This window comes from Mobula birostris, chromosome 3 (genome assembly GCF_030028105.1).
Source record: "Mobula birostris isolate sMobBir1 chromosome 3, sMobBir1.hap1, whole genome shotgun sequence".
Classification (NCBI taxonomy): Eukaryota; Metazoa; Chordata; class Chondrichthyes; order Myliobatiformes; family Myliobatidae; genus Mobula; species Mobula birostris.
Window position 1 is genome coordinate 147,936,668 of NC_092372.1, and position 21,777 is coordinate 147,958,444.

The 21,777-nt window shown below is 40.0% G+C and overlaps 1 protein-coding gene across 1 annotated transcript in view; it reads right to left on the minus strand.

Annotated features, from left to right (window-relative positions):
* The window catches only part of casd1 (CAS1 domain containing 1), a 113,639-nt gene that overhangs the window by 27,329 nt on the left and 64,533 nt on the right, over positions 1–21,777 (minus strand). The window contains exons 4-8 of the mRNA XM_072253428.1: positions 6,526–6,570; positions 4,840–4,902; positions 1,041–1,085; positions 830–953; positions 536–750 (exon numbers count right to left, since the gene is read on the minus strand). Of these exons, the coding sequence (XP_072109529.1) occupies positions 536–750; positions 830–953; positions 1,041–1,085; positions 4,840–4,902; positions 6,526–6,570 (492 nt within the window). The remainder of the gene's footprint in view (positions 1–535; positions 751–829; positions 954–1,040; positions 1,086–4,839; positions 4,903–6,525; positions 6,571–21,777) is intronic.

Below are 21,777 nucleotides of genomic sequence, written 5' to 3' on the forward strand. Positions count from 1 at the left end.
CTAGCCATTTCAGCCCTGGGAAAAAGCCTCTGACTATCCACGTGATCAATGCCTCTCATCGTCTTAAACAGCTCTGTCAGATCACCTCTCATCCTAGAAACAGTTGTTCTGTATACATGCACAGTCTGAGGACAACTTACTTGGCTTTCACTACCCTTGCATTTCAACACAGAATGACAACAGTGTCCTATGATCTTGCTTGTTTGAAAATTAAGAAATCTACTGCTACATCAGAAATCTAAACTGTTGAAGCTGTTTGGCTTTTTGTGGCTGTACCCCAATTTGTCAAGTAATGTTAATTAAACTCCAGGGCACGTGGGCAATGCTTTCTCTATACTCATACGAACAAAATGCACACCTCTTCTAATCATTATGTTAACATACACATTTTTTAAAAACTGTATTAGATTACCATTCTACTTGGATGAATCTTAACAGGAATAATTATATTAAATATACTGTATACAGTGCATTTTCACATAACTGCAAAAATAAAACTTAAGTATTTCTACAGTTATTTTCACCGAATACCTACTATATCCCTTGTAGCTTCGGGTAAATGCAAGCCATCCAAAGATCCTACTATGGTTTCTTCTGCAACTAATTTGGAAGCCTGGAGAATCTTGACTTTGGCTGCTGTATTTCTGGTGCTGCTGTTCAAAATGCTCAAAGCTGCATTGTTGTATAAGCTAATCCTCTGATTAGTAATCATTTTTCTATTCTCACTCAGCAAATCTTCATATACTGGCTCTGAGAAAGATAATAAAAAACACAAGTTAAAGTAACAAAATATACATTTATAAAAAAGAAATGATAAAGATGGACATACCTTGTAAAATCCAATAAACGTCATTAGTTTCTGCGAGCTTCTCCAGAAGGGGTGTTATTGAAGTAAGGTTGACTTTATACTGTGTGAGAGCTTCCATGCTCCCATTTTGAATTTTAATTGACCACTGTAAGCAAACAAACATTTGTTTGCAATGTAATGCTAACAAGAAAATCTGAAAAATACTCTCCAATTCAATTTAGTGAAAAATTACCGTAGCAGCTCCCACCACAACAATATGTGGCTTCGGTTGGGTACCCTGCAAGGAAAAACAATTATACTTTTTACTGGCATACAAAGTCACATAACCAGACATTAAAAAAGACAAAGTTCTTGTGATATTACGACTCCAAAAGAAACACAATTACAAAAACAGAAATACAATTAAGATCTACTTCAGAAGTTCACTCCAGAACTCAAGAAAAAATGCACAAGTACTTTAAATATTTATTTAATTAACTACAAGTTTGTGAAGATTCAGTCTGACATCTAATAATTTGACAAACTTCCAGAGATGTATAATGGAGAGTATATTGACTGGTAGCATCAATGCCTGGTATGGAAACACCAATGTCCTTGAACTGAAAAGCCTATAAAAAAATAGTGGATACAGTTCAGTCCATCATGGGTAAAGCCTCTCCACCATTCAGCTCATCTACATAGAGCATTGTTGCAGGATAGCAGCATCCATCATTAAAGACCCTCACAACCCAGTCCATGCTCACTTCTCACTGATGCCATCAGGAAGGAGCTGCAGGAGCCTCAGGACCTACTCCAGCAGGTTCAAGAACAGTTATTACACCTCAACCATCATACTACTGAACCAGTGGGGATAACCTCACTCACCTCCTCACTGAACCGTTCCCACAACTTGTGGACTCACTTTCAAGGATTCTTCATCTCATGCTATCAATATTTATTGCTATTTATTTATTATTGTTATTTCTTTTGTGGCTATGACAGCACAGTGGTTAGCATGATGCTAATACATCTCGGGGCACTCCAGAGTTCAAAGTTCAATTCTGGTGTCATTCTGTAGGCAGCCTCTATACATCCTCCCCATGGGCTTTCTCTGGGACCTCAAATTTCCTCCCGCGGTCCAAAGATGCCTGGTAGATTAACTGGTCACCGTAAATAGTCCCATGATAAGGTTAGGGCTAATCGGGTTTGTCGGGGGTTGCTCTGGCAGTGTGGCTCAAAAGAACTGGAAGGGCCTATTCCACACTGTCTCACTAAATAAACAAATAGATAAACTTGCACAGTTTAGTGTCTTGTGCACATTGGCTGTTTGTCTGTCCTGTTGGGTGTGGTCTTTCATTGATTCTATTATGTTTCTAAGATTTACTGTGCATGCCCACAAGAAAACACACCTCAGGGTTACAATTATATACTTTGACAATAAATTTGCTTTGAACTATAATGCTAGAACTTGCACTTTTAAGTTTCAGAACTTAAACTTTAGATTATTCATTTAACACCAATATTTGAAAAAGCAAACACACTAAAATCTCAAGTTATCTTTTTACTACAGATTTATAGCAGTTATTTTGATATTGATTACTTTTTATCAAATCACACAAGTTCCTGCTGGGTTTATTCTCACAACTGGTTCATGGTAAAAAAAAAAATTGCTGCAATATTGCAAAGCATCAATATACAGTAATGTGTGACAGTGCATTCATCATGCATGTATTACTGCACTTTTATTTTCCACAGTTACTCAGATATTATGGAGCTTACAGACATCAGTATTAGTTGCTATCTTATGAATAAAATCCATCCTGTACACAGCCTGTAAAAAGATAAGGTTATTCAAACGAAAAACTTTCATGCATTTAATTGATGAGAAATTTATTAAAACATGCCCTTAATTCTAAATCAGCATAAATACTTTTACAATTCTATTAAATATTTAGCCTTAAATCCAGTTTACATATTTTCACCAAAAACACTATCTAGAAACAATATTCAAAAGATAAACTCTTTAAAATCAAGATTTAATTTTTAGGTGGATTATAGGTGATTATTGACATTGATTTTTAAAAATTTTATTCCTCTTGCATTTAAAGAAGTGATATGTCATGCCTCAATGAGTTCTGACCAGTAGTTTTAACATCAACCAGAAAGAAGTGTTTTGAGAGATAGGTAATGGCCCACATCACTGCCAGCCTCCCATACAGTTTAGACACCTGCAATTTATATACAGCAGCAACATAGAGGATGCCATTTCCCTTGCCTTCCAGTGCCTTGTAGTATTCAGCTCCCACCCCTTTGTTCACATTAAATGAATAATACAAGCAGGCATTTTGATCAATTTAACCGAGGATTTCTATTTGTGGATCACATGCTCCTTTTTCACAGTAGGGCCCAAAAACTACAGAAAAAATTGTAAACCATGAAAAATTATTAATTCAGAAACTGAAACAGTGGTTCAAAAGTACTTAGCTGAACCACCTCTCGCAGCTAATACAACCAGTAGCCTTTTTGGATTAGTCTCTATTAGCTTTGTATAATGCAAAGGAGCAAGATTTGCCCATTCCTCCTTGCTAAATTTCTGAAGCAGTGCCAGGTTATTTGGGGAGCAGTGGTGGACAGCAATCTTGAGGTTTTGCCAGAGATGTCCGATTGGTCTCTGACTAACCACTCAAGGATATCAATTTTCTTCATTGAAGCCACTCCGTAGTGTTAACTGGCTGACATGCATTTAGTAAGATCCCTGGTTGTAATACTCATTTATGTAGACAAAGGGTTGGGGACTGAATACTTTTACAAAGCACTGTACATACCTCAACAATATAAGTACTGTATTAAGACATTACTCATTGAGTAACAGCCTAGCGGTAACAGTGTAAGAGGCTACAGACAGTAAGGTCAAAGTAGGAGTGAAATCGTAAGCAACAGGCAACTGGAAGCTTTGGGTTATTCCTGCACTGAACTACAAAACAATTGCCCAGTGTGCATTTGGTTTCTCCACTGTAAAGACAACCAACAGTAAACTCCACACACCAGAGTGCAAGTACAAATGAATAGCTGTTACACAAGTCTGATGCCTCACAAATTCATACAGCTAACAGAGGTAAATTAATTATAGAAGACTAAAGGTTTCTGAAAAATATATGCATAACTAATTTTTTAATCATTTTTCAGAATTGCCAATTGCACAGAATTTATAACTCTTCTTGTACAAGATTGAAGCATTAAATAAATGGGCAACTGAAAGACTGCTGTATGTTTATTCCAAGGAATGGTAAAGAAGTGCTGCAAACGATAATAGAGAGTCAGTGGAATGAAGGGGGTGGGGAAAATCTCCCTCTCTGTGATTAATAGAAAAAAAAGCATAGAATAAAAACATGCAACAATACAACAGTCACATTAGTAACATGATGTACAGCTGCATGTTCACAGAAAAAACAGACAAGGAAGCCAATTACGGGATTTTGCTTAACAAACATTTGGAAAAAACCCATGACCCAGAGACAAATGCATCCTACTATCAAAAGAATTGCTATTACCTTTTCAATATTGGATGCCTGCATGTCTTATGGATTGCACAGTACCATGCAATGAAACTGGGCACTGTCAAGGAAAATGAGAAGTTTGTACGTGTAATTAAGATGCAGCATCCAATGAGTGAATAGAAAGAATATTAAAGATTGGACATATTAGAGGAAGTTATAGGAAGATACTATTGCTACACTAGAATAAATGAGAAGGCCCAGGAAATGGAGGAATGAAGGAACAAGGGTACGTGAATATCAACATGTAAATTAGTAATGTAATTAATGAGTTGTGAAAAACCAGAACCTTCAAGTATTTGCCATGGTACATTTACTGCAACAGGTAGGTAATGTAGAAAACTGAAAGACTAGCTATTTTCTCAACAAGTAGTATTCATCTCTTGAAACATTTTGCACAGTTCTCATAATAATCTTGATCATATTTTCCTTGCAGGTTATTTCATTTTTTAAAAATATCAATAAATATAAATAGTATTGAACATTTTTAAAACAGACCTTAGTCCAGGCCTTAAAACAGTCCTTCATGGAGTTGTTTACCTCTGGGTACCACAGGAAATCCTGTATTGAAAAAAAGTACAAACACTAAGCAAAATGGGTTTTACCCTTTAACAATTTGGGCTACGTGGCAAGATTATGAAAGTAGCAGCTTGAATAGATTAAGCCAAATCATGAATAAGGACAAAAACTGGAAAGCAGGTGGGACATTATTCATATTCTATGTTTGCCCTTGATTCGTACACATTTTATAGTGATATCACTAGAAACAACAGGAGCAAAGATACTAATGTTCATTCTCTCTCCCTAATTTGGAACAACGAGATCAACTGCAACCCTCAGAGCCTAGTAATAATCAGCTAAAGTGAAGGAAACAGATCAATTGAAAATCAATTGTATTCTGTGCAGCTAAGTAAATATACTCACAGATTGTGGGGAACCAAGGAGGTCGATCTCACCTGGTCCCTCAACACCACCTCTTTAGTCAAGACAGCACAGCAGCGTCCCCACTTCCTGAGGAGATTGAGGCAAATGAGACCTCCCCCCCCCATTCCAACCAATCTTTACAGAAGCAAGCACCGTTGAGTGAGTCCTGACCAGCTGCATCTCCATCTATTACAGGAATTGCAAGGTATCTGACTAAAATACCCTACAAAGGATTACGAAGACTGCTGAGAGGATCATCTGGGTATCTCTTCCACCCATCCGACGTTTTATTAGGAGCACTGCATACGCAGGGCCCTTAGTGTTGTCAAGGATCCCTTCCATCTGTCCAACAATCTCTTTGATCCCCCCCACCCCCCACCTACCATCAATGAGGCCTGGCTTCAACGCACAAGCCTAAAGGTAAAGGTGGCAAGAATACAAGTGCAGTAGTAAATGGAGTGCACTTGGGGAAGACCTGGACTACATAATAGAGATAAAAACAGTCACATTACTGATGTTGTGCATGTGTTGCCCCAAACTCATTTAACTGTCAATATGAAAAGCCTAGTTCAGTTTCAGACAAATAACAGGGAGAAAGATGGAATTTGCTAGCTAGGAAATAATAGTTTGTGACAGTTTTTCTTCACAAAAAAATAAAGCGATCAGAAGGATACAGTGATTGTTCATATCAAAGACAGCACAGAGTTGAAAAGAATAAGGATGGATAGAATCATGACCACAGCTTTTGACAGCTTTTTTGGCATGGTACCTACTTAGGATATTTATTTGGAGGGATTTAAACTAGGAACCTCAAAAAAGGTTTGCACAAATTTGTAGGCTTCAAGAACCTGAGAGCAATTTGAGCTTAGAAAGGGGGCAATAGTTTGCAAGGACAGGGAGGCACTAAAGTGCTTTTTGAATGGAGGGGTTGATTATGACTGATTTGTAGGATCAGGGCATGGTACCTAATGAGAGAGCAGCTACAAAGAGCAGAAATTAAACTGGATGGTCAGCAGTTTACTGGGAATGAGGCTAAGACAGCATGAGATGTTTTTCACAGACAAGCTCAGTAGGGCAAGAAGAGGAGACGTAGGGAAACAGTCTAGACATCCAAGAAGAATGCAAACTTATTGGTCGAAACAGTGGGGGGTGTAGGAATTATAGAGAGAAAACTATCGCTGACTTTATAAAATTGCTAACCCACTCACCAGATTTTATCTAACGACAGCATTAGGACATAGAAGAAATACTGGGACTTACAACTTTCAATGAACTACTTCCATCTTCAAAGGAAATATTTTCATGCTGTGAAAGCAAAATAAGCAATTAAAATTTAAACAATGATATTCACATGAACAGTAAACTTTTAACAGTTTCAAAACCATCAAAACTCCTGATTCTATACCCACTAGAAAGTTAATGTTCTCCAACCACCCTCCACCCCCCCACTTCTGATGCTGAGACCAAGACTTGATCCACCTTCAATTCTCATTCAAGACGATTTTACATCTACTGCACAGAGGACAAGGTCTTGTTCATTTGGTGATACTGAAGTAGAAGACAACTTATCAACGGCATATGAAGAACTCTGAACCTTTTATTATCATGAATATACAGCAGATTCAATTGTAAATAGAACTATGAAAGCCAAATTTTAATTTGTGGTGTTTAGCTAAGCAAACTACATATGAAAAAATTTCAGCTAAATTTTGCACATTACTATTCTCTTGCAATATTCCTATACACTATATATCTGTACATTGTTAACTCAAATCTAAGTGTGCCGTCGTTAAATTAACTAATTTTGAAGCACAGACATCTGGAACATAAAGAAATATAGAAATTTTTTCTTCTAGCTTTCCCATCACACCCACCAACCCACATACACAAAAGAATCCCAAAGAGTTGCTGGTAGAGAAATAAATGTCCTTAGCAGGCTCTCAGTACTTTACTGTAAGGAAAACCAGTATCCTATCCAAATGTTTCATGAAGGGACTGAATACATCAACCTTATGTGTTGAACAATGATACTGCTGGCCTGTTCCTAACACTCCACGATACAGAAAAATTGTATCTTAATGATGAGCACATAATACCCATCTTGAATGAAGACAAAAGACAATATAAGTGCAGCAAAATTCTAAAATGTCAATGACTTAAGGAGAAAATTAATGCTTTAAGTTGCAGTCAGGAACAAAATGTTACTTAAAATTCATTTTGCTACCTTATCTGTTACTTTAACAAGAAAGAAACATGGCAATTGAAGCATGTTTCCTTAGACAACTTATTTTACTTTCCGCTCTTAGGCTTTGTAAGTTACTGGCAACAGCACCTGCAATACTCACTTCTGATTATCCCCAAGGGGATAACCTGAACAACTGCAAGATTTGTGATAGAGTTTAAACAGGGAATCCCAGATTAATCCAACAATGGAGAACAATTTGCTAAATAAATATACATGTTATTTAAACAACCAATGCTTATAAGCTCTCATTTGGCCCCCCAAATCTGAAGTGATCCTAATAAACTTAAGCATAGAGTGTACTTGACTTTTGTTTGCTGGGGAAATTGTGAACTTCAAATTTCTGTCACACCTAAGAACTAATTCACAAAAGTTCCAAGATTTTTGCTTTGCCATATGTTATCAATATTTCTTTTCACTCCGAAATCTATGACAGCAAACTCAGCATAAACAATCAAAATGCTGAAGAGGTGTGATTTGGGGAGAAAGTGACAACACAATAAAGTAGGCCAAGAAGAAAAAAAAATTAAAAACAGAAAGTACTGAGAACATAATTAATTCACCCTATTCTTTTTTGTGAATAAGAAATGGAGGTTTTTGAAGTACACATACTGTTGATGCTGGATGTTGTGTGGTTTGATTTCCCAACTGTCTTGGAGAGAGCACTGCCTGGCTAACAAGAAATATAAAACAGACACAAATGGGTATTTTTTTTCCCTGGTGAAAGTCGTGAAACACAGGAAATAATGTTGGGGCCACAACTTTTTTACAATTTACATAAATGAATATAGGCAAAGATTATGGTTACTAATTTGCTTTAGAATGAAAATGGATAGAGAAGTAACATTTTGAAAAGAAGTTCAAGTTCACTGTCATTCAGCAGTAAACATGTATACATATAGAGAATCAAGTTTATTATCACCAACATGTCATGAAATTTGTTAACTTAGCAGCAGCAGTACAATACATGTTAATATAGAAAGGAGAAAAAAAATAAGTAAATCAGTTACCACAAGTATATACGCTCAGACCCCACACAGCACTGATTCATTACAACAGTTATTCAATTCTTTATTGAAATTCTTAAATATAACAAGTTCATTCTAAACAACACTTCCCAAGAGTGGCTGCCATTGCAGTAAACATTCGATCAGCCAATGAGCATGCTTTACATACGCTCTGAGCCACTCACAGCCAAACATGTATCAGGTCGCGCACTGTCTCCCTGCGTTCTTGCTCCCTGCCAATTTATTCAATTTCTTTCACCTATGATATCTGGGAATGGCCTACAACTTTTAGTGAGGGTAGTATATCCAAGCTGTTTAGGAAAAGCATTAACATGGATGTGAAACTGCAAGTGATTTGGCATTTGGATGCTGGTGAACGTTGGGTTGATATTGGCACCTTTGAAATTTGCAATGTTCATCGATAAGAGGACACACAGCCTGGTCTCTCCTCTACTTTCCGAAGTGTAAGCGTGGAATAGGATGGTAGGCATTCTTGATGGTGGTGTAACAGTGGTTCAGTGTGTTGTTTCCTCTGGTACTAAAAGTGATTTGTTGATGGTAATTATTTGTGTCTTTTTCAAGCTGGCCTGGTTAAAATCACCCAAAATGATGGTGAAGACTTCAGGGTGTGTTCTTTCATGCATGTCGACCCCATTACTCAGATCATCTTGAGCCTTTTTTTTACTATAAGCCAGAAGTGACATGTACACCACTACCAAAATGAACATAGAAATCTCCTGCAGCAGATAAAATGGATGGCACTTAATTGCAAGATATTCCAGGTCTGGTGAGCAGAATTGGGACAACACTAATAAATTTGTGCACCAAGAGCTGTTGATCATAAGACATGCACCTTCACCTCTGCTTTTGAGACTCCACTTTCCTATCCTGACAGTGTATGGTGAACCCATCAATTTGAATCACCATGTCTGGTATGGAAGGGGTTAACCAGGATTTGTGAAACAAAAGGGTGCAAGTGGTCCTAATGTCTCTCTGATACAGCACCCTAGCTCTGAGACCTTCGATTTTATTTACTAGGGACTGTACGTTTGCCAGTAAGGTAGTTGGTACTGGGAGTCGAAAACCCTATTTTCTTAAACGCACCTGGATCTCTGACTGGCAGCAAGGGCTCCAGCTAGAAATACAGTCACAATTGGCATTATTTCTATCAGTTTTAAGCAGTGATAGATTATTCGATTGCATTAAGAGATCTTCATTAATTGTACATTCCTTGAAAGCAGTTGTGATTCTCAGCTGTATCAGGCTGAAATGGGAATACTTAATTGTATCTATTGAGCTGTGCTGCATGAGATCGCCTTTAAGGCATCCCAGAAGCCAAAGGAAACAACAAGGACCAAGATGCAAAACACAGTACATACATCACATATGGCACATAAGATATTAACAGTTAAGAAGTATTATGTTGATATATAAGTTGACATGAAGTCCATATAAAACACATAGTTAAATACACAACAGTTCTAATGCTGTCATAAATCATGTGAGCTGGGTAGTAACAGGGTGTTCAGAAGTCTCACAGCCTGGGGTAAGAAGCTGTTACCCAGCCTAACAGTCCTTGTTCTTATACTGCAGCAACTTCAACCTGACAGTAGGAGGTCAGAGAGACTGTGGGACAGATGGGAGGGATCCTTAACAATGCTGAGGGCATTGTCAAGAAGAGATATAGTGTTTAAGTGATTGGGCTAAAAATCCAGCAATTAAAGTATAATGGGGTAAATATTAAATTGTGTATTTTGACAGGAAAAACAAAATCCTATTTTCTACATGGTGAGAATCTGAGATGCAATGGGATCTAAATCCCCACTGCTTTATTCATATAAAGCTAATGTGTATGTAAAGCACCAAGGTCTAGCAGAATGTTAACTTTTTGAGAAATTGGACATTATTTGATGGAATTCTGCATCAGGTAAAACCACATCCAGAAAACCGGATAGAACTGATCTCCTTATTTAAGGAACAATGTTAATTCACAGGAAGTAGTTCACAGAAAATATACTAGACCTTTACATGGAAAGATGGGGTTTTGTTATGGAGAAAAATTAGATAGCATGGGCTTGTGTTCGCTGGAGATTAGAAGACTGAGAGAGGACTTCTGTGAAACACTAAGTCCTGAAGGATCTTAACCGGGCAGATGTGGAGATGATATTCATGTGAAAATCTGGAACTAAGAATCAGTGTTTAAAGGTAAGGAGTCTCACATTTAAGATAGAGAAGAGTCATTATTTTCTCTCAAAGAGGGTCTCAAGTTTTTGGAACTCTTTTTCAAAAGGCAGCGTGAGCAGAAATTTTAAACATTTTTAAAGCAGCCGTTGATAGATTCTTAACAAACAGTCAAGATGGCATCTGCGAACAACACTTCCACAGTCGACATCTTCTGGATTGACCATGAAACCATTTATTTCACTTTTGTTTTTCATCTAGACTGTTAGAGCCTGTGATTAGCAGTTTGGAGATCATTTGGGTGCTTCAGCGCTCTGCAGTCTCTGTAGGATTCCAGGAGGCAGAGGCAGCCAGCGCGAACCTTGTGGTGAGGGGACTGCAGGAAGGAGCACGAGCTGAATTTCAACTCCGTTTCGCCAATTAAAGTGAGGAGGGACATTGAAACATCAAGGCGAATACAGAGGGTGAGCATCAGCTGCCGGCCTTTTGATCGCTGGTGGGATTGCTCTGCTGTCAGAGAGGGGAAGAGGCTGCCGCTGTGTCTAAAGAATGTTACCCAGGTTTTCTGCATTTTGGATATGGATGTGAATATGGACTTGGACTATAGGCTTCTTTTCAGTCTTACAGCTTTTTATATATATTCCCTATTTTTTGTCCAATCTTCCTTGTTTTTATTGTGCATGGGGAGGGGGATTTGAGGGGTCGATATGCCTGTTCCATTCTTGTTCGTTTTTTGTGCGAGGAGGAAGGATTTGGGGGTTGATAATTGTGCTGCATTTCTTTTCTTTCTTGGTCTTGTGCCTACCTGGAGACGAAGAATTTCAGAAGCTGTATACTTTGATAATAAATGAACCTTTGAACAGGCAAAGGTGAAAAGCTGTCAGTGGAAGAGGAAGCAGAGATGACGAAGTTATCAGATCCAATTATTAAATGTTGAAACACGCTTGAAGGACTGAGTGGTTTAACCCTGCTCTGAATTCATAAGAATAAATCTAGTTCATATAAAGCTGCAATTAATGCAGAGACATAAGGCGTTAGTGAGGAATGACTGCTTTTCGAATCCTTTTCTAAAAATTGACACCTTTCCTAAACAGCAAGTATAGTGTAGATTCACAAGCTTGGTTCCTCGAAGGTGGTTTTGTTGAATGAAAACGATTGTGTAGACTCAACTCATATTTTCCAGAATTCAGAAGAATGAAATGTGATGTTGAAAATTAGAAAATACTTATGGGGCTCAACAGGGTGCTTGCAAGGAGACTGAGGAGTCTAGAACTAGAGGGTTCTAGATAAGGAGGTATTTTTTCACACACAGAATGTGGAATCCTTTACGCAGATTGCTGTAGAGTTCAGTCAATGTTATCATTCAAAACAGAGCAAAAGATTTCTGAATATTAAGGGAATTAAGTGATATAAGGATGATAAAGAAAAATGCCATTTAGGACTGATTCTTCAACCTCAATCTGGCAAATGGCTGAATGGACTTAAGCAAGAGATGACCGACTCATCTTGCTCTCAACTCTTCTGCTTTGAAGCAAATGATCCATGGGAGTAGAGAATAAGTGCCTATGAAATCTTTTAGAAAGATAAATGATTTATAAGTATGAAGAATTGGAGAAGGGAGAAAATATTGTAGAGAGGGTGGAGTGGCATTAGTTGGATAAAAGGAACATCACTGATTGGGTGAGACAGAACTGCCGAGGTAATAATCTGTTAAGCACTAATCTGTCAACCAGATGGCTAAACAGTTACTGCCTCAGCTGCTAGACAGTTCCTAGAACCTTAATCCGTATTTCACAGATTTTATAGGACTTCTTATTTGCTTTCTCTATAACTGCACTTACAACCAGATGGCTTTATCAACAACTTATCACTATGCCAAGTTATCCTACCCTATAAGAGACATTACCTTTGTTCTACCTATCCCTCCCTCCCAAGCCTATTATGTAACTTAAAACTAACTTGTTTGCTGTTCCTCCTGATTCTGACAAACTATCAACTGCCCGTCTTTTTACAAATGTTGTCTCCACGACTATCGCACAGTAGCACTCACATCTAATGCAATGAAGTGCTTTGAGAGGTTGATCATGGTCAAAATCAACTCCTGCCTAAGCACGGACCTGGACCCTCTGCAATTTGCCTCTCACCAAATGCCTATTGACTACAGCTCAGTGATCAACACAATCAAAGTTCAATATAAATTTATTATTAAAGTACATGTAATGTCAACATATACAACCCCAGGATTCATTTTCTTGTGGGCATAGTCAATAAAACTATAAAATAATAACCATAACAGAACCAATGAAAGACTTCCCAACCAGGGCGTTCAACCAAAGTAAAGATGACAACAAACAGTGCAAATACAAAAAGAAGAAATAATGAGAATAAGCTTCGGTAACATAAGATGAAACGTCCTTGAAAGCGAGTTCACTGGTTGTGTGAACATTTCAATGATGGGTCGAGTGAAGTTGAGTGGCTATCCCTTTTGGTTCAAGAACCCGTTGGTTGAGGGATAATAATGATTCCTGAACCTGGTGGTGTGAGTCCTGAGGCTCTTGTACCCTCTTTCTGATGGCAGTAGCGAGAAGAGAGCACGTACTGGGTGGTGAGGGACCCTGATGATGGATGCTGCTTTCCTGTGACAAAGCTTCACGTAGACGTGCTCAATGTTTGGGAGAGCTTTACCAGTGATGGACTGTGCTGCATCTACTACCATTTGTAAGATTTTCCATTCAGGGCATTGATATTTTCATACCAGGCTGTGATGCAACCAGTCAATATACTCTCTATTGCTCATCTAGAGAAATTTGTCAAAGTCTTAGATATCCTGTGGAAGTAGAGGCATTACGGTACTTTCTTTGTAATTGCATTTGCCTGCTGGACCCAGGACAGGTCCTCCAAAATAATAACACCTAGGAATTTAAAGTTGCTAACCCTCGCGACCTGTGATCCTCGGACGAGGACTGGCGCACAGACCTCTGGTTAAGTCCTCCTGCAGTCAATAATCAGCTCCTTGGTCATCTTGCCGACATTGAGTATGATGTTGTTGTTGTAGCACTACTCATGCAGATCTTCAATCTCCCTCCTATGTACTGATTCATCACCTCCTTTGATTTGGCCTACAACAGTGGAGTTGACAAGAAAATTGGATATGACATTGGAGCTGTGCTTAGCCACACAGACATAAGTATAAAGTGAGTAGGGCAGGGTAAAGCAGAGAGCCTTGTGGTGCACCTGTGCTGATGGAGATCATGAAGGAGATGTTGTTGTCAATCTGACAAGGAAGTAAATCTGGGATCCAATTGCACAAGAAGGTATTGGAGCCAAGGTCTTGGAACTTATTGATTAATTTTGAAGAGGATGATGATAATGAATGCTAAGATGTAGATGTAAAGAGCATCCTGATGCATGCACCTTTGCAATCCAGGTTTTCCAATGAGGTGGGATCTGCTGTGGACCTGTTGCTCCAGGAGCAGCGGATCTCAATTGCTTCTCAGGCAGGAGTTGATATGTTTCATTGCCAACCTCTCAAAACACATCATCACTGTGGATATAAGTACTACTGGATGACAGTCATTGACTCAGATCACCACACTCTTCTTGGTATAACTGAAGCCTGCTTGAAGCAGGTGGGTACCACACACTGCCCAAACAAGAGGTTAAAGATCTCAGTGAACACACCAGCCCATTGATCAGCACAGGTCTTTAGTCTTTGGCCAGGTATCCCATCTGGGCCAGATGCTCTTCATGGGTTCGCTCCCTGAAGGCTCCTTATACATCGGCTTCAGTAACTGAAATCACAGGATCGTCAGGGGATGGGGGAGTTTGTCATGGTTCCTCCATGGTTTGACAAAGTGAGCGTAGAAGGCATTGAGCTCATTTGGACTGAAGCCCAACTGTCCCTCTACGTTACTTGATTTAAGTTTATAAGACGTGCTAGTATTCAAGCCCTGCCACAAGCCTTTCTCAAACTTTTTGCCTTGGAGACACCTTTGAAATAATTCTCAGGTCTCAGGGAACCCCTGTGTAAAAATTATTATATCTACAGCTCACGGTACATTAGCATGACCTAACTTATAAGTTTCCTTTTAAATCCAAGAAACTTGTCACTTGAAGTCAAAACATTTTCTCCAGAGCCTTGGAGAGACTTGTTTAACTAGTTCCTATGATGAAAAATGTCTGCACAGTAGGCTAGTATCTGCAGTCACTCTTCATCTTCAAAGCACTCAGCAAAATCCGGCCTACTACTTTTTTGAAAGTACTACTGCAATTCACCTTTCAGGTCAAACACCCTGTTGAGAATCTTCCTCCACTAAGCCACCGGATTTCTGTATGTAGCAGGAGACTGGTGTGCTCTTTGTCCAGATTTTCACTCAGTTGTCTTAGACATTCTCCAGTGAGCTGGTCTTTGTTTAATAAAATTAACCAATTTTTGTAGTATCATTCAAAACTTTTTTCATCTCCAAGAGTTTTTGACACCAGCACCTCTCTGTGAAGAAAGCAGTGTTGTGACAATGTCAGGGTTTTCTTTTTTCTTTTTTTTTTTTACAAGAAAAATGAAATCACTTATGGAGCCAACTACTGACGGTGCACCATCAGTACAGATGACAACACTGTTCCTCCAAGACAGACCTTTTGTTTCCAGATATGAAGACCGAACATTAAATCTATCTTGGCCCTTGCTTGTTTCAGGCAGTTCTTTGCAACAGAAAAAGCTTTCTTGAATTAAACTATCATTTACAAACCTTACAAATGCTACAACATGACATTTTTTGGTGAAATCTGTTGGCTCATCAACCTGGATAGAGAAGCTGTTGTTTTTCAGTTTATCACACAAAACCTTGCTGTCTGAGAGGGAAACCTTTTCAATTTCTTATACCGCATCTTGTCCTAGCATTTTACCCACTATAATTTTACACGCTGGTATTATTAGATTCTAACCAGATGACTTTTCCTTTTCTGGGTAATAAGTTCTGCTGAGTTGAGGTTAAGTAAAAACTCCTTCTTTAGAATGAAAACTTCCCCTCCAATTTTCTACTACACTGGTAAGAGTTTGTTCGCTCCCATAAGTCAGTTGATTGGTAGATAGGGGGAAGGTGGAGGAGGTAATTTGGGAGGGAAAGGCTGACGACACAGCCCAAGTTGGGCAAATCCATTCAATGTCAGAAAATGCACTTCACGCTCATCAGCCTACCACCCTCCCCTCCGTACAATGCAGCACTCACGAATTATCAACAGCCTCTCCCATCTCGCATCAAAAACTGAGAGTGGACTCAACCAAATAAACACAGTACTGTGCACTGCCATACCAGACTGAGACAGCACTAACAAAATTGCTAACGGGGCTGCCTGGTTACTGCCCACCACTGGGCATGATCTTTAAACATGATCTCTCACAGAACCCTGGCTGAGAAACCCTGCTTGCCACAACAGTCAAGCATCCTTCGTTGATTCAAATTTGGTCGGGAAATGCCACTTTGCCCATAAGATGGCTTTCTGGAGATCATACCTGGACCTCTTGTAACTTTGTTGATCACCAGACATGAATGCCTCTGATCTGGCTCTCAGAAGATTTTGGATCTCATGTTTCATCCAAGGCTTGTGATAGGAGAAAACGCTTAATGATTTTGTATGGACACACTCGTCTACAGCTGCTTTAATAAAGTCCTTTACAACCATGGTGTACTTATTCAGATCCCCAGATGAGTTGTTGAACACGCCCCAGTCCATTTCGAGTCCACTGACTCGTAGCAATCCTATACTGACTCCTCTGTCTCCCGCGACCAACTCTTTGTTGCCCTAATCTCTAGTGCTTTATTCTTTAGCTTCTACCTGTATGCATGTAGGAGAAGGACTGCGAAGTGATCCAATTTTCCGAAATGTAGTCTGGGCATGGACTGGTAGCTATTCCTTATCTTTGTATCATACCCTCAGTTCTAATCAAGAAGCTTCAAAACCTGGACCTCTGTAGTTTCCTTTGCAAGTGGATCCTTGATTTCCTCACTGGCAGACCACAGACAATGTGGATCAGAAATAACATCTCTCACTGACAATTCAAAACTGAAGCACCTCAAGGATGCATGCTCAGATCACTGTTCTACTCTCTCTACACCCAAGATTATGTGATTAGGCACAGCACAAATGGCATCTATAAATTTGCCACTGAGAACAACTGTTCACAGAATTTCAGACGGTGACAAGAAGGTGTATAGGAGCGAGATAGATCAGCTGCTTGAGTGGTGCTGCAGCCAAAACCTTGCACTCAGCATCAGCAAGAAATTGCTGTGCACCAGACAAGGGAAGGCAAGGGAACACATATCTCAATGAGGGATCAGAAATAGAAAGGATGAGCAGTTTCAAGTTCCTGGGTGTCAACATCTCTAAGAATTAATGCTGGGCCCAACATATTGGTGCAATTACAAAGAAGGCAAAACAGTGGCTATATTTCATGAGCTCGAGAAGAATTGATGTATCACCAAGGCACTCGCAAATTTCTGCAGACATATGATAGTGAGCGTTTTAACTGGTTGCACCATTGTCCGGGTCAGAGAGGCCACTGCACAGGATCGAAAGAAGTTGCAGAAAGCTGTAAACTCAGTCAGCTCCATCATGGACACTAGCCTCCCTAGCATCCAGGACACCCTCAGATGGTAATGCCTCAAAAGGGTAGCATCTTAGGACCCCCATCACCCAGGACATGCCCTCTTCCCACTGCTACCAGTAAGGCGGTGGTACAGGAGCCTGAAGACACACACACACAAAGTTTCAGGAACAACTTCTTCCCTTCTGCCATCAGATACAAGAAAAAGTTTGTGAACCCTTTGTAGTTACCTGGTTTTCTGCATTAATTGCTCATAAAATGTGGTCTGATCTTCATCTAAGTCACAATAATAGACGAGCACAATCTGCTAATCTAATAACACACAAACAATTGTACTTTTTCCCGTCAATACTGAGTACACCATTTAAACAATCAGTCTAGGGTCAAAGAAGTATGTAAACATTTGGGGTAATGTTTTCTACAAAAGCAATTCGAAGTCAGGTGTTTCAATCAATGAGATGAGTTTGGAAGTTTAGGTTGTAGATGTGCCCTGCCTTATAAAAAAGACACAAAGTCAGGTTATTGACTGAGCCTGCTCTTCTCAAGAAAGATGTGCACCATGCTTCAAGCAAAATAACTTCCAGAGGATCTTACAAGAATTATAGAGATGCATGAAGCTGGAAAAGGCTACAGAAGCATTTCTAAAGACCCGGGTGTACATCAGTCCACAATAAAGAGAAATTGTCTACAAATGGAGGAAATTAAGTGCTGTTGCTACTCTCCCTAGGAGTGAGCATCCTACAAAGATCACAACAAGAGCACAACGTGCAATGCTGAAGGAGGTGAAAAAGAACCCAAGGGTAACAGCAAAAGACCTGCAGAAATCTCTAGAACTTGCTAAAGTCTCTGTTCCTGAGTCCACTGTAAGAAAAACACTGAATAAGAATAGTGTTCATGGTAGGACAAAAAAAACACTGCTGCATGTCTGAAGTTTGCAAAATTCCATTTGGATGTTCCACAATGTTTCTGGGACAATGTTCTATGGACAGATGAGACAAAAGTTGAACTTTCTGTCAGGAATGGACACTGCTATGTTTGGAGGAAAAACAGTGTACTGCACACCAACGCCAAAACCTCATCGCAACTGTGAAGCATGGTGGAAGAAGCATCATGATTTGGGACTGTATTGCTGACTCAGGGCTTGAAGAACTTGCAATAATTGAGAAAACAATTAATTCCAAATTGTATCAAGACATTTTACAGAAGAATGTCAAGTTAGCAGTCTGTCACCTGAAGCTTAATAGAGGTTGGATAATGCAAGAAGAAAATGATCTGAAACACAAGAGTAAATCAACAATAGAATGGTTTAAAAAGAAGAAAATTCATGTTTTGGAATGGCCAAGTCAGAGTTCAGACCTTAACTCAATTGATATGCTGTGGCATGACCTGAAGAGGGTCAGTCATGCAAGGTATCCCAGAAATATTGATGAACTGAAACAGTTTTGTACAGAGGAAGGGTCTAAAATTCCTCCTTGCCTTTGAGCAAATTTGATCAGCAGCTACAGGAAACATTTGGTGGAGGTTATTGCTGAAAGAGAGGTTCTGCCAGTTATTAAAGACAAGGGTTTGCATACTTTTTCCAGCCTGGGCTCTGAATTATCAATAAAGACCTGAAAAGTACAGTTGTTTGTGAGTTATTAGTTTAGGCAGATCGTGTTTGTCTATTATTGTGACTTAGATGAAGATCAGACTGCATTTTTGAGTAATTAATGCAGAAAACTAGGTAAACTGTTTCTTGCAACTGTATACCAGTGATGTTAGAGCTGATTCTAATTCTGACCTGTTGAGTATCTGCAGAAATGTCTGATTTTATTTCAGATTTCTAGATAGAACACAGAACATAGAATACTACAGCACAGTACAGGCCCTTCGGCCCACAATGTTGTGCCAATCCTCAAACCCTGCCTCCCATATAAGCTCCCATCTTAGATTCCTCCATATACCTGTCTAGTAGTCTCTTAAGCTTCACTAGTGTATCTGCCTCCACCACTGACTCAGGCAGTGCATTCCACGCACCAACCACTCTCTGAGTAAAAAACCTTCCTCTAATATTCCCCTTGAACTTCCCACCTCTTACCTTAAAGCCATGTCCTCTTGTATTGAGCAGTGGTGCCCTGGGGAAGAGGTGCTGGCTATCCACTCTATCTATTCCTCTTATTATCTTGTACACCTCTATCATGTCTCCTCTCATCCTCCTTCTCTCCAAAGAATAAAGCCCTAGCTCCCTTAATCTCTTATCATAATACATACTTTCTAAACCAGGCAGCATCCTGGTAAATCTCCTCTGTACCCTTTCCAATGCTTCCACATCCTTCCTATAGTGAGGTGACCAGAACTGGACACAGAACTCCAAGTGTGGCCTAACCAGAGTTTTATAGAGCTGCATCATTACATCGCGACTCTTAAACTCTATCCCTCGACTTATGAAAGCTAACACCCCATAAGCTTTCTTAACTACCCTATCCATCTGTGAGGCAACTTTCAGGGATCTGTGGACATGTACCCCCAGATCCCTCTGCTCCTCCACACTACCTAGTATCCTGCCATTTACTTTGTACTCTGCCTTGGAGTTTGTCCTTCCAAAGTGTACCACCTCACACTTCTCCGGGTTGAACTCCATCTGCCACTTCTCAGACCACTTCTGCATCCTATCAATGTCTCTCTGCAATCTTTGACAATCCTCTACACTATCTACAACACCACCAACCTTTGAGTCGTCTGCAAACTTGCCAACCCAGCCTTCTACCCCCACATCCAGGTCGTTAATAAAAATCACGAAAAGTAGAGGTCCCAGAACAGATCCTTGTGGGACACCACTAGTCACAATCCTCCAATCTGAATGAACTCCCTCCACCACCACCCTCTGCCTTCTGCAGGCAAGCTAATTCTGAATCCACCTGGCCAAACTTCCCTGGATCCCATGCCTTCTAACTTTCTGAATAAGCCTACCATGTGGAACCTTGTCAAATGCCTTACTAAAATCCATATAGATCACATCCATTGCACTACCCTCATCTATATGCCTGGTCACCTCCTCAAAGAACTCTATCAGGCTTGTTAGACACGATCTACCCTTCACAAAGCCATGCTGACTGTCCCTGATCAGACCATGATTCTCTAAATGCCTATATATCCTATCTCTAAGAATCTTTTCCAACAGCTTTCCCACTACAGACATAAGGCTCACTGGTCTATAATTACCCGGACTATCCCTACTACCTTTTTTAAACAAGGGAACAACATTCGCCTCCCTCCAATCCTCTGGTACCATTCCCGCGGAGAACGAGGACATAAAGATCCTAGCCAGAGGCTCAGCAATCTCTTCTCTCGCCTCGTGGAGCAGCCTGGGGAATATTCCGTCAGGCCCTGGGGACTTATCTATCCTAATGTATTTTAACAACTCCAACACCTCCGCTCCCTTAATATCAACATGCTTCAGAACATCAACCTCACTCATATTGTCCTCACCATCATCAAGTTCCCTCTCATTGGTGAATACCGAAGAGAAGTATTCATTGAGGACCTCGCTCACTTCCACAGCCTCCAGGCACATCTTCCCACCTTTATCTCTAATCGGTCCTACCTTCACTCCTGTCATCCTTTTTTTCTCCACATAATTGAAGAATGCTTTGGGGTTTTCCTTTACCCTACTCGCCAAGGCCTTCTCATGCCCCCTTCTTGCTCTTCTCAGCCCCTTCTTAAGCTCCTTTCTTGCTTCCCTATATTCCTCAATAGACCCATCTGATCCTTGCTTCCTAAACCTCATGTATGCTGCCTTCTTCCACCTGACTAGATTTTCCACCTCACTTGTCACCCATGGTTCCTTCACCCTACCATTCTTTATCTTCCTCACCGGTACAAATTTATCCCTTACATCCCGCAAGAGATCTCTAAACATCGACCACATGTCCATAGTACACTTCCCTGCAAAAACATCATCCCAATTCACACCCGCAAGTTCTAGCCTTATAGCCTCATAATTTGCCTTTCACCAATTAAAAATTTTCCTGTCCTCTTTGATTTTATCCTTTTCCATAATAATGCTAAAGGCCAGGGAGTGGTGGTCACTGTCCCCCAGATGCTCACCCACTCAGAGATCTGTGACCTGACCCGGTTCATTACCTAGTAGTAGATCTAGTATGGCATTCCCCCTGGTCGGCCTGTCCACATACTGTGATAGAAATCCATCACGGACACACTTAACAAACTCTGCCCCATCTAAACCCTTGGAACTAATCAGGTGCCAATCAATATTAGGGAAGTTAAAGTCACCCATGATAACAACCCTGTTATTTTTGCACCTTTCCAAAATCTGCCTCCCAATCTGCTCCTCAGTGTCTCTGCTGCTACCAGGGGGCCTATAGAATACCCCCAGTAGAGTAACTGCTCCCTTCCTGTTCCTGACTTCCACCCATATTGACTCAAAAGAGCATCCTGCTACATTACCCACCCTTTCTGTAGCTGTAATAGTATCCCTGACC